At 56.4% G+C, this 13,325-nt stretch overlaps 1 protein-coding gene across 1 annotated transcript; it reads right to left on the reverse strand.

The window, feature by feature from the left end:
• Nucleotides 1–351: 351 nt before the first annotated feature.
• Nucleotides 352–9,764, reverse strand: LOC146423969 (CAP-Gly domain-containing linker protein 3-like). Its single transcript, XM_085044110.1, has 7 exons — nt 9,715–9,764; nt 8,078–8,218; nt 5,111–5,217; nt 4,719–4,751; nt 3,147–3,240; nt 2,217–2,378; nt 352–476 (listed from the first exon to the last, which is right to left on the reverse strand). The coding sequence occupies exons 2-7, from the start codon at nt 8,208–8,210 to the stop codon at nt 352–354; spliced, it is 654 nt and encodes a 217-aa protein (XP_084900236.1). The 5' UTR covers nt 8,211–8,218; nt 9,715–9,764.
• Nucleotides 9,765–13,325: the final 3,561 nt, after the last annotated feature.

The raw sequence follows: 13,325 nt of genomic DNA on the forward strand, positions 1-13,325 counted from the left end.
CAGCAGGCACCGCACTGCCCCAAAATCAAACCCCAAACCCCAAATTCTAAACCCCAAATCCCCCCAAATCCTAAACACTCACAAATCCCAAATTGCACCAGTAACTCCAACCCCAAAAACACCCCACAATCACCCCAAAATCACCCCAAAATCACCCCAAAATCTCCCCAAAAACCCCAAATTTCGTACCCTCAGGGCGGGGTCGGCCCCGTGCTCCAGCAGGCACCGCACTGCCCCAAAACCCCAAATATCCCCAATTCCTCAACAACCCCAAAGCCCTGAGTTCCCCCGGGAACTCCAACCCCAAAAACACCCCAGAATCCCCCAAAATCTCCCCAAAAACCCCAAATTTCATACCCTCAGGGCGGGGTCGGCCCCGTGCTCCAGCAGGCAGCGCACTGCCCCCAGGCAGAGGTTGGACGCGGCGATGTGCAGAGCTGTGCCGTGGCTGAAATCGCTGCAGGTGGAGTGCAGGACTGCGGGGGATTCGGGGGGGAAACTGAGGCACGGGGCCGGGGGGACACCCCAAAAATGAGGGGGGAACCCAAAAACCCCGGGGAAACTGAGGCACGGCGAGGGGAAACCCTAAAATAGCTAAAATCATCACTAAAATCACTAAAATCAGGGAGGGAAACTGAGGCACGGCAAGGGCTGAACCCCAAAAATACCAAAATCAGAGGGGAAACTGAGGCACGGCGAGGGGAAACCCCAAAAATGGGGGGAGGGTGGAGAATGGGGGACCAAAAAGGGGAAACTGAGCAGGCGGGGGAACCCAAAATCCAAAAACCAAATCACTAAAATCACTAAAATCACTAAAATCACTAAAATCACTAAAATCAGAGGGAAACTGAGGCACGGGGGGTGGAAGGCTCCCCAAAAATGAGGGGTGATCCCAAAAATCAAAGGGGAAACTGAGGCACGGGGAAGGGAAACCCTAAAAACGAAAGTCGCAAAACCTAAAATCCCAAAACCTAAAATCAGACAGGGAAACTGAGGCACGGGGCGAAGGGGACACCCCAAAAATGGGGGGATCCCAAAAACCCCGGGGAAACTGAGGCACAGCGAGGGGAATCCCCAAAATCACTAAAATCATCACTAAAATCAAAGGGGAAACTGAGGCACGGCAAAGGTGAACCCCAAAAATACCAAAATCAGAGAGGGAAACTGAGGCACGGGGCCGGGGGGACACCCCAAAAATGGGGGGATCCCAAAAATCCAGGGGAAACTGAGGCACAGTGAAGGGAAACCCTAAAAACGTGGAGGAATCCAAATCGAAGTATTTTTTCCCCCAAAAATCTTGGGGAAACTGAGGCACGGCGAGGGGGAAACTGAGGCACGGGGTGAGGGGGACACCCCAAAAATGGGGGGAGGGTGGTGGGAATTGGGGGAACCCAAAAAATCCTGGGGAAACTGAGGCACGAGGGGCAGGGGACACCCCAAAAATGGGGGAGGATCCCAAAAATCAAAGGGGAAACTGAGGCACGGCGAGGGGAAACCCTAAAATCGCTAAAATCCCTAAAATCACTAAAATCACTAAAATCAGAGAGGGAAACTGAGGCACGGGGCGAGGGGGACACCCCAAAAATGGGGGGATCCCAAAAACCCCGGGGAAACTGAGGCACGGCGAGGGGAAACCCTAAAATAGCTAAAATCATCACTAAAATCAGGGAGGGAAACTGAGGCACGGGGTGGAAGACACCCCAAAAATGAGGGGGGATCCAAAAATCCTGGGGAAACTGAGGCACGGCGAGGGGAAACCCCAAAATACCAAAATCAGAGAGGGAAACTGAGGCACGGGGGGCGGGGACACCCCAAAAATGGGGGGGGACCCCAAAAACTCCCAGGGAAACTGAGGCACAGCAAGGGGAGAACCCCAAAAATACCAAAATCAGAGGGGAAACTGAGGAACCTTTGGGGTTTTGGGGTTCTCATCTCAATTTTTGGGGTTTCAATCCTGATTTTTTGGGGTTTTCATCTCGATTTTTGGGGTTATCAATCCTGATTTTTTGGGGTCAATCCCAATTTTTTGGGGGATTTTTTGGGGACACCGAAGGGGTGACACCAAACACACCCTTGGGGTTTTAATCTTGATTTTTGGGGTTTTCATCTTGATTTTTTTGGGTTTTCATCTCAATTTTTTGGGGTTTTAATCCCAATTTTTTGGGGTCAATCCCCATTTTTTGGGGTCAATCCCGATTTTTGGGGTGTCCCCTCACCTCGGGGGGCTGCTGCCCTCAGCAGGGTCCGGATCAGCTCGGGGACATCGAAGTAAGCGGCGTAGTGCAGAGCGTTCATGTGAGTCCAGCGGCTGCGCAGCCCCGCGTCACCTCCGAGTGACAACAGCCGCTGGGACAGCCGGACAGCCGCCGCCGGGTCACCTGGGGGGACAGGGACAGTCCTGAGGGGACAGGGACACCCTGGGGACATTGATAGGGACAGCAGAACAGCAGCCCCGCGTCACCTCCCAGTGACAACAGCCGCTGGGACAGCCGGACAGCCGCAGCCGGGTCACCTGGGGGGACAGGGACACCCTGGGGACATTGATAGGGACACCTTGGGGACACTGATAGGGACAGGGACACCCTGGGGACATTGACGGGGACACTGATAGGGACAGCAGGATGGCAGCCCCGCGTCACCTCCCAGTGACAACAGCCGCTGGGACAGCCGGACAGCTGCCGCGGGGTCACCTGGGGACAGGGACACCTTGGGGACACCTTGGGGACACCTGGGGACACGTTGGGGACACTCTGGGGACACTTGGGGACATTGGGGACATGGTGACTGTCACCCACTCACATCATGTGGCATCCTGGGGTCACAGAGACCTCGGACAGATGGACAAGGGGACACTGGGGACACCGGAATGGTGACACTGGGGACACTGGGGACACTTGGGGACATTGGGGACACTTGGGGACACTTGGGGACACTTGGGGACACTGTGACTGTGACTCACCCACGCCGTGGGCGCTGGCCTTGCTGTCCTGGGGTCACAGAGACCTCGGACAGATGGACATGGGGACACTGGGGACACCGGAATGGTGGAACTGGGGACACTGGGGACATTGGGGACACTTGGGGACACTTGGGGACACTCTGGGGACATTGGTGACACTGGTGACACTGGGGACACTGTCACCCACCCACGCCGTGGGCGCCGGCCTTGCAGGCGTAGTGCAGCAGGGTCATGTCGGTCAGTCCGTCGCGGTCATCCACGTGGCAGCCGCGGCGCAGGATCTGCAGGGGACACCAGGGGACATTGCAGGGTCACCTCAGGGTGACCTCAGTGCCATCATGGAGACATCAGGGTCATCAAGGACACCGCAGGGTCACCTCGGTGCCACCAGGGACACTGCAGGGTCACCTCAGGGTCACCAAGGACACCGCAGGGTCACCTCAGTGCCACCAGGGACACTGCAGGGTCACCGGGGACACCTCAGTGTCACCTCAGGGACATCTCAGTGCCACCAGGGTCACCTCAGTGTCACACCAGGGGACACCACAGGGTCACCTCAGTGCCACCAGGGACACTGCAGGGTCACCAAGGTCACCTCAGTGTCACCTCAGTGCCAGCAGGGACATCCCAGGGACACCGCAGGGTCACCTTAGTGCCACCAGTGTCACCTCAGTGCCACCAGGGACACTGCAGGGTCACCTCAGGGTCACCTCAGGGTCACCAGGGACACCAGGGTGACCTCAGTGTCACCTCAGGGTCACCAGGGTCACCTCAGGGTCACCAGGGACACCTCAGTGTCACCACAGATACCTCAGTGGCACCTCAGTGTCACCAGGGACACCGCAGTGTCACCTCAGGGTCACTGGGGACACCCCAGGGACACCCTGGGGACAGCCAGTGTCACCTCAGGGACACCTCAGGGTCACCAGGGACACCAGGGACACCCCAATGTCACCTCAGTGTGACCAGGGACACCTCAGTGTCACCTCAATGTCACCAGGAACATCCCAGGGACACTGCGGGGTCACCTCAGGGTCACCAGCGACACCTCAGTGTCACACCAGGGTCACCTCAGTGTCACCTCAGGGACACCTCAGGGTCACCAGGGTCACCTCAGTGTCACCACAGATACCTCAGTGTCATTTCAGTGCCACCAGGGACACCAGGGACACCCCAAAACCCCCCAAATCACCCCCAAAATCTCACCTCGTTGCCGATGACATCCACCCTGTGCTGCACCTGCGGCACCCACTGGCCAACAGCTGGACCAAAATAGCCCCAAAATCCCCCAAAATCCCCCAAATCTGCCCCCAAATCCTACTCAAAACCCCCCAGGACCCCCAAATTCCCTCAGGACCCCAAAACCCCCAGGACCCCCAAAATCTCACCTCGTTGCGATGACGTCAACACTGTGCTGCACCTGTGGCACCCACTGGCCAACAGTTGGACCAAAATACCCCCAAATCTCCCCAAAAATACCCCAAATCTCCCCCAAAATCACCCCAAAAAGACCCCAAATCACCCCAAATTCCCCCAGGACCCCCAAACCCCACCTCGTTGCCGATGACGTCCACGCTGTGCTGCACCTGCGGCACCCACTGGCGCAGGATGGCGAAGAGCTGAGCCAAAATACTCCCAAAATATCCCCAAATCTCCCCCAAAATCACCCCAAAAAGACCCCAAATCACCCCAAATTCCCCCAGGACCCCCCAAATTCCCTCAGGACCCCGAAAAACCCCCAGGACCCCCAAAATCTCACCTCGTTGCCGATGACATCGACGCTGTGCTGCACCTGCGGCACCCACTGGCACACAGTTGGGCCAAAATACCCCCAAAATCCCCTAAATCTGCCCCCAAATCTCCCCCAAAATCACCCCCAGGACCCCCAAAAAGACCCCAAATCCCCCTCAGGACCCCCAAAACCCACCTCGTTGCCGATGACATCCACGCTGTGCTGCACCTGCGGCACCCACTGGCCAACAGCTGGACCAAAATAGCCCCAAATCTCCCCAAAAATACCCCAAATCACCCCCAAAACCACCCCCAAAAAAACCCCAAATCTCTCCCAAAATCACCCCCAAATCACCCCAAATCCCCCCCAGGACCCCGCAGACCCACCTCGTTGCCGATGATGTCCACGCTGTGCTGCACCTGCGGCACCCACTGGCGCAGGATGGCGAAGAGCTGCGGCACGGTGGTCCGAGGGTCCAGCAGGATCTCCCGGCAAGCTGCGTCGTTGGGGTCGAAGAAGGTGAAGGCTGAGGGGACAGAGGGGACAGCCGGGTGACAATGGGGACAGCCAGGTGACAATGGGGACGGGGAGGTGACAATGGGGACAGCCGGGTGACAATGGGGACAGCCAGGTGACAATGGGGACGGGGAGGTGACAATGGGGACAGCCAGGTGACAGGGAGGTGACAATGGGGACAGCGAGGTGACAATGGGGACAGCCGGGTGACAGTGGGGACAGCGGGGTGACAATGGGGACAGCCGGGTGACAGTGGGGACAGCGGGGTGACAATGGGGACAGCCAGGTGACAATGGGGATGGGGAGATGATAATGGGGACAGTGGGGTGACAATGGGGACAGCAGGGTGACAATGGGGACAGCCAGGTGACAATGGGGACGGGGAGGTGACAATGGGGACAGCCGGGTGACAATGGGGACAGCAGGGTGACAATGGGGACAGCCAGGTGACAATGGGGACGGGGAGGTGACAATGGGGACAGCAGGGTGACAATGGGGACAGCCAGGTGACAATGGGGACAGCCGGGTGACAATGGGGACAGCCAGGTGACAGGGAGGTGACAATGGGGGGGACATCGTGGGGACAGAGGGGACAGCAGGGTGACAATGGGGACGGGGAGGTGACAATGGGGACAACTAGGTGACAATGGGGACAGCAGGGTGACAATGGGGACGGGGAGGTGACAGGGAGGTGACAATGGGGGGGACATCGTGGGGACAGAGGGGACAGCAGGGTGACAATGGGGACAGTGGGGTGACAATGGGGACAGCCAGGTGACAATGGGGACAGCCAGGTGACAATGGGGACAGCCAGGTGACAGTGGGGACAAGGGGGTGACGGTGGTGGGAACATCATGGGGACAGGGGTGACAGTGGGGGGGACATCGTGGGGACATAGGGGGGTGACAATGGGGACAGGAGGTGACAATGGGGGGACAATGGGAGTGACAATGGGGATGAGGGGATGACAATGGTGGGGACATCATGGGGTGACAATGGGGACATTGGGGGATTATGAGGGACAGGGAGGTGACAATGGGGATGGGGAGGTGACAATGGGGACAGCAAGGTGACAATGGGGACAGGGGGGTGACAATGGGGACAGGGAGATGATAATGGGTGGACATCGTGGGGACATCATGGGGAGAGTGGGATGACACAGAGGGACAGTGGGGGTGACAATGGGGACAGGGAGGTGACAATGGTGGGGACATCATGGGGACATTGGGGGATAAGGGGGGGTGACAATGGGTGACAGGGAGGTGACAACGGTGGGGACATCATGGGCATATGGGGGAACATGGACGTGACAATGGTGGGGACATCATGGGGACAGTGGGGTGACAGGGAGGTGACAATGGTGGGGATATGGGGGTGTGACAATGGGGACAGAAGGGTGACAATGGTCAGGACATCATGGGGACAGCGCGGTGACAGGGAGGTGACAATGGTGGATGACAATGGGGACATTGGGGGGATTATGGAGGGACAGGGAGGTGACAGTGGGGGGGACATCATTGGGATATGGGGGGATTACGGGAGGGGGGGACAGTGGGGGTGACAATTGGGACAATCCCAATTTTGGGCAGAAAATCCCCATTTTTGGGCAGGAAATCCCAATTTTTGATCAGAAAATCCCGATTTTTGGGGCAGGAAATCCCAATTTTTTGGGCATTTCATCCCCATCCCACCATGGAATTCCCCTCCCTTGGGGGTCCCAATTTGGGGAGGGGTCTCACCCTAAATCCTCTCCCCAAATCCTGATTTTTAGGGCAGGAAATCACAATTTTTGGGCAGGAAATCCCAATTTTTTGGCAGAAAATCCCCATTTTTAGGCAGGAAATCCCCATTTTTGGTCAGAAAATCCCCATTTTTGGTCAGAAAATCCCGATTTTTTGGCAGGAAATCCCGATTTTTGGGCAGAAAATCTCAATTTTTAGGCAGAAAATCACAATTTTTGGGGCAGAAAATCCCCATTTTGGAGCAGGAAATCCCAATTTTTGGGCAGGAAATCCCAATCCCAGTGTGGAATTCCCCATTCCCAATTTGGGGAGGGGTCTCACCCCAAATAATCCTGATTTTTGGGGCAGGAAATCCCAATTTTTGGGCAGAAAATCCCCATTTTTAGGCTGGAAATCCCGATTTTTGAGCAGCAAATCCCAATCCCAGTGTGGAATTCCCACCCCAAATTTGGGGAGGGGTCTCACCCCAAACCCCCTCCCCAAATCCCGATTTTTGGGCAGAAAATCCCCATTTTTGGGCAGAAAATCCCCATTTTTGAGCAGGAAATCCCAATCCCAGGGTTTCCCCTAAATCCCCCAAATCCTCCCACCCCCGGGGGTCCCAAATTTGGGGAGGGGTCTCACCCCAAACCCCCTCCCCAAATCCCAGTTTTTAGGGCAGAAAATCCCCATTTTTGGGCAGAAAATCCCCATTTTTGGGCAGGAAATCCCCATTTTTGGGCAGAAAATCCCAATTTTTGGGCAGAAAATCCCCATTTTTGGGCAGAAAATCCCCATTTTTTGGCAGAAAATCCCGATTTTTGGGGCAGAAAATCCCGATTTTTAGGCAGAAAATCCCCATTTTTGCGCAGAAAATCCCGATTTTTTTGCAGCAAATCCCAATCCCAGTGCGGAATTCCCACCCCAAATTTGGGGAGGGGTCTCACCCCAAACCCCCTCCCCAAATCCCGATTTTTAGGCAGAAAATCCCCATTTTTGGGCAGGAAATCCCCATTTTGGGGCAGGAAATCCCCATTTTTAGGCAGAAAATCCTGATTTTTGCTCAGCAAATCCCCATCCCAGGGTTTCCCCCAAATCCCCCCAAATCCCCCCACCCCCGGGGGTCCCCAATTTGGGGAGGGGTCTCACCGTAGTCCTTGGGCAGGGGCGCGGGGGCTGCCGGGTGCACCATCGGCTTCTTGCGCCTCTCCACCGGGGGGCTGGGAGGGTCTGGGGGCGGCGAGACCCCCGCGGGGGGATCCACCCCGCGCTCCTTGGTCATGGTCAGGTCTGGGGGAGATTTTGGGGGGGTTTAGGGGGGGGGATTTTGGGGGGAGGTTTTTATTGGGGGTTTGGGGGACGGGACCTGGGGGTTTTGGGAGATTGGGGGATTTGGGGGATCTGGGATGGGGGAAGGGGGATGTCTTGGAGGAGTCAGGGGCTTGGGGAGATTTTCTGGGGGATTGGGGACTCCATGTGATCTGGGATCTTGGGTTTTGGGGCCTTGGGGGTGCCTGGGGTTTGAGGTTGTGGACATCTGGAGGACCTTGGGGTCTTGAGGCCTCACTTGGGGGATCTTGGGGGTCCAGGGAAGATCTTTGGTTTGGGGGACTTTGGGGCTGGGGGACTTGTGGTCTGGGGAGATCAGGGATCTTGGGATGGCCTTGAGACTTAGGGGTTGGGGACCTGGGAGACCTTGGGGGCCTTGGGGGACTGGGGCTTCTGGGGATGGATGGGGGGATTTTGGGGCCTTGGGTGTGGGGGACTTAGGATCTTGGGGAGATTTTTGGGGGATCTTGGGGGCCCAGACCTGGGATGATCTGGGGAGCCTTGGGAGGAGGTGGATCTTGGGGGTCTTTGGGGCTCTGGGGGATCTCAGACTTGGGGCTTTTGGGATTTAGGATCTGGGGGATCTGGGGGATCTTGGGGGATTTAGGGGGCAGACTGGGGAGAGACTCCTGGAGGGCCTTGGAGGGAGGCTTTGGGCCTGACTTGATGATCTTGGGGGTCTGGGAGGACTAAAGCCTGGGGGACTTGGAGGATTAAGATCTGGGGATTCTGAGGGCCTTAAGAGGGCCTAGGGACTTGGGGGCCTAGGATTTGGGGGCCTTTTAGGGGACTTGGGAGGATTTTGGGGGGCCTAGGGATTTGGGGTTTAGATTTGGGGAGGGATTTTGATTTGGGGATTTGGGGGGTTTTAGGGGGATTTGGGAGGGATTTTGGGGGGATTTGGGGGCGGCTGGCCCCCCAACTTGGCCTGGCGGGTGTAGCAGAAATGGGGAGGAGGAGATTGGGATTTGAGGGGAAATTGGGATTTGAGGGGAAATTGGGATGGGGAAGGAGGAATTGGGATGGGGAGGGGTCCCGTAAAATGGGGAGGGGTCCCCGAAATGGGGAGGGGTCCCCCTGAAGCCGATGTGACCCCCGTAATTTGGGGAGGGGTCCCGGGATAGAGGAGAAAATAAGGATGCTGGGAGAGACCGCGATGGGGAGGAGGCTCTGGGATGAAGGGAGAACCTTCCTGGGGGTCCCCAAATTGGGGAGGGGTCCCCCTGAAGCCGATGCGACCCCCGCAATTTGGGGAGGGGTCCCGCGATGTCCCCCCGCAGCGGGCCGCGGCGGGCCCGAGGGATGCGCAGGGATGGCGGCCGAGGATGAGGAGGGCGGGGCGGGGCTGCCCGGGGAGGAAGGACCGGGGGGGACACCGGTGACGACCCCCCGAAGCCCCCCCGGGCCGGTGGGGAGCAGCGACCCCTCCCCAAATTCCGCCCCCCCCATCTCGGTACCTGCGGTCGGGCGGAGCGGGTTGGGCCCGGCGCAGTGCGCGTGCGCGGCCGCCAGGGGGCGGAATTGGGGGAGGGGCTTGGGGAGGGGGAGGGGCTGGGGGGTGGGGTGGGGATGTAGGGTGGGGGTGGATATAGGGTTTGGGATAGGGGGTTGGGGACATAGGGTCTGGGGGCTATGGGATCTGGGAGCTATGGGGTCTATAAATAGGCTATAGCTTATGGGGGCTCTGGGGTCCATGGATCTAGTGGGGATATAGGGGCTATGGGGTCTATGGGAGCTATGGGGTCTATAGGGGTCTGGGGTCTATGGGATCTATGGGGATTATAGGGGGTATGGGAGCTATAGGGGCTATAGGGGTCTGGGGGCTATGGGATCTATGGGGGTCTATAGGGTCTATAGGGGTCTGGGGTCTATAGGGGTCTGGGGCCTATGGGATCTATGGGGGCTATAGGGGCTATGGAAGCTATAGGGGCTGGGGGGTTACAGGTGCCATAGGGACTATGGGGTCTATAGGGGCTGTGGGATCTGTGGGAGCTCTGGGGTCTATAGTGGTTATGGGGTCTATAGGGGTCTGGGAGCTATGGAGGCTATGGGATCTGTGGGGGCTATAGGGTCTATAAGGGCTGGAGGGGTTACAGGTGCTATAGGGGCTCTGGGAGCTATAAGGGTCTGGGGTCTATGGGATCTATGGGAGCTCTGGGGGTCTATAGGGTCTATGGGGTCTATAGGGGTCTGGGAGCTACAGGGGTCTGGGGTCTATGGGATCTATGGGGGCTATAGAGGCTATAGGGACTATAGGAGCTCTGGGGTCTCTGGGGTCTATGGGGGCTATGAGGCTATAGGGGCTGGAGAGGCTACAGGTGCTATAGGGGCTATGGGGTCTATAGGGGTCTGGGGTCTATGGGAGCTATGGGAGCTATGGAAGCTATAGGGGCTGGGGGGTTACAGGTGCTATAGGGGCTCTGGGGTCTATAGGGGCTGTGGGGTCTATAGGGGCTATGGGGTCTGGGGTCTATAGGAGCTGAGGGGGCTATGGGGGCTATAGGGGGTCTATAGTGGCTGTGGGGTCTATAGGGGCTATGGGGTTTATGGCGCCTATAGGGTTTATGGTGCCTATAGGGTTTATGGGGTCTATAGGGTTTATGGCACCTATAGGGGCTATGGGATCTATAGGCGCTATGGGGTCTATAGGGGCTATGGTGCCTATAGGGTTTATGCCACCTATAGGGTTTATGGCACCTATAGGGTTTATGGCTCTATAGGGGCTATGGTGCCTATAGGGTTTATGGCACCTATAGGGTTTATGGCGCCTATAGGGTTTATGGCTCTATGGGGTCTATGGCACCTATAGGGTCTCTGAAGGGCATGGAGCTTTAGGCAGTTGGGGACCCATGGGGGCTGCAGGGAAACTTTTGGGGATTCTATAGGGGAAACAGGCGCTATAGGGGATCCATGGGGGGCTCGGATTGGTTATAGGGACTATAGGGGATCCATGGGGGGCTCGGATTGGTTATGGGGACTATAGGGGTCTATAGGGGGGATAGGAGCACCTATAGGAGCTATGGGGGGCTGGAGGGGATGTGGGGACCTATAGGGGTTCAGCCGAGGGGATTTGGGGTCATTCCGAGGGGATTTGTGGTCATTCCAGAAGGATTTAGGGTCATTCCAGGGAATTTGGGGTCATTCCAGGGAATTTGGGGTCATTCCGGGGGGATTTGGGGTCATTCTGAAAGGGTTCTGGAACCTTCCAAGGAATTTGGGGTCATTCCGGGGATTTGGGGTCATTCTGTGGATTTGGGGTCATTCCAGGGGATTTGGGGTCATTCCGGGGGGATTTGGGGTCATTCCAAGTATGTTCTGGAACCTTCCAAGGATTTCAGGTCCTTCTGAAGAGGTTTTTGACCTTTCCGAGGGGATTTGGGGTCATTCTGGGGGGATTTGGGGTCATTCTGAGGGGATTTGGGGTCATTTGGAGGGGATTTGGGGTCATTCCGTGGGTGTTCTGGAACCTTCCAAGGGGATTTTGGGTCATTCCGAGGGGATTTTGGGTCATTCTGAGGGGATTTGGGGTCATTCTGGGGGGATTTGGGGGATTCCTGGGGGGATTTGGGGTCATTCCAAGGGAATTGGGGTCATTCCGAGGGGTTTGGGGTCATTCCGTGGGTGTTCTGGAACCTTCCAAGGGATTTGGGGTAATTCCGTGGGTGTTCTGGAACCTTCCAAGGGATTTGGGGTCATTCTGAGGGGATTTGGGGTCATTCCAAAGAGATTTGAGGTCATTCTGAGGGGATTTTGGGTGATTTCAAAGTGATTTTGGGTCATTCCGAGAGATTTCAGACCCTTCCAAAATTTTTTTGGGCTCCTCCGAGGGGATTTCGGGTCATCCCGAGGGGATTTTGGTTGATTTCGATATGATTTTGGGTCATTTCCATGTGATTTTAGGTCATTCTGAGAGGTTTCGGACCCTTCCAAAAATTTTTTGGGTTCATCCGATGTGATTTTGGGTCATTCTAATGCGATTTTGGGTGATTCCGATGTGATTTTGGGTGATTTTGACACGATTTTGGGTCATTCTGAGAGGTTTCGGACCCTTCCAAAATTTTTTTGGGTTCCTCTGGTGTGATTTTGGGTCATTCCGATGTGATTTTGGGTGATTTTGACACAATTTTGGGTGATTTTGACACGATTTTGGGTCATTCTGATGTGATTTTGGGTGATTTAAACACAATTTTGGGTCATTCCGAGAGGTTTCAGACCCTTCCAAAAATTTTTGGGTTCCTCCGAGGGGATTTCGGTTCATTCCGATGTGATTTTGGTGCGATTTTGGTTGATTTCAATGCGATTTCGGGTCATTCCGATGTTTGTGTGTTTTGGTGTTTGAGAGGTTTTGGACCCTTCCAAAAATTTTTTGGGTTCCTCTGATGTGATTTTGGTTGATTCCGATGCGATTTTGGGTGATTTTCATGCGATTTTGGGTGATTTTCATGCGATTTTGGGTGATTTTGACGCGATTTTGGGTCACCCCGAGCGGCTCCGCACCCGTCCGACGCTCGCCAGAAGCGCTCCGCTCTCCTATTGGCTGAGAGGCGGGAGCGGCGGTGGCGCTCCGCTCTCCCATTGGCTGGTGGGCGGGACTGACGGACGCGCTCCGCTCTCCTATTGGCTGAGCCGCGCTGATTGACAGCACCGGCGGGATCGTTGCAACCGGTCCCAGTGCCGAACTGGGAGCGACTGGGAGAGTCCAGCGACCCCAAAAAATCCCCCAAAATGGGGGTTGGGGGCTTCGAGAAACGTCTGGAAGTTTCGGGGAGGCTTCAGGGTGGGATTTGGGGGTCCTCGGTTTGGATTTTGGGGTCCTTGGGATGAATTTTGGGGTCCCAGGGTGGATTTTGGGTTTCCAGGGTGGAATTTTGGGGTCCCAGGGTGAATTTTGGGGTCCCCGGGGTGAATTTTGGGGTCCTTGGGGTGAATTTTGGCATCAACAGTGTGAATTTTGGGGTCCCAGGGTGGGATTTGGGGGTCCTTGGGGTGAATTTTGGGGTCCCCAGGGAGGATTTTGGGGTCCCAAGATAGGATTTTGGGGTCCCAGGGTGGGATTTTGGGGTCCCAG

Source organism: Lichenostomus cassidix, unplaced genomic scaffold, assembly GCF_008360975.1.
Source record: "Lichenostomus cassidix isolate B80296 unplaced genomic scaffold, HeHo_3.0 HiC_scaffold_35, whole genome shotgun sequence".
NCBI classification, from domain to species: Eukaryota; Metazoa; Chordata; class Aves; order Passeriformes; family Meliphagidae; genus Lichenostomus; species Lichenostomus cassidix.

Excerpts from the sequence above, each read along its gene's own strand:
- LOC146423969 (XM_085044110.1), bottom strand. The coding sequence starts at position 8,210 with ATGACCAAGGAGCGCGGGGTGGATCCCCCCGCGGGGGTCTCGCCGCCC. Across the intron at positions 4,752-5,110 it reads TGCGCCAGTGGGTGCCGCAG|GTGCAGCACAGCGTCGATGT; the intron begins GTGCAGCACAGC and ends TGGGTGCCGCAG. Across the intron at positions 2,379-3,146 it reads GGCCGGCGCCCACGGCGTGG|GTGACCCGGCGGCGGCTGTC; the intron begins GTGGGTGACAGT and ends CTGTCCCCCCAG.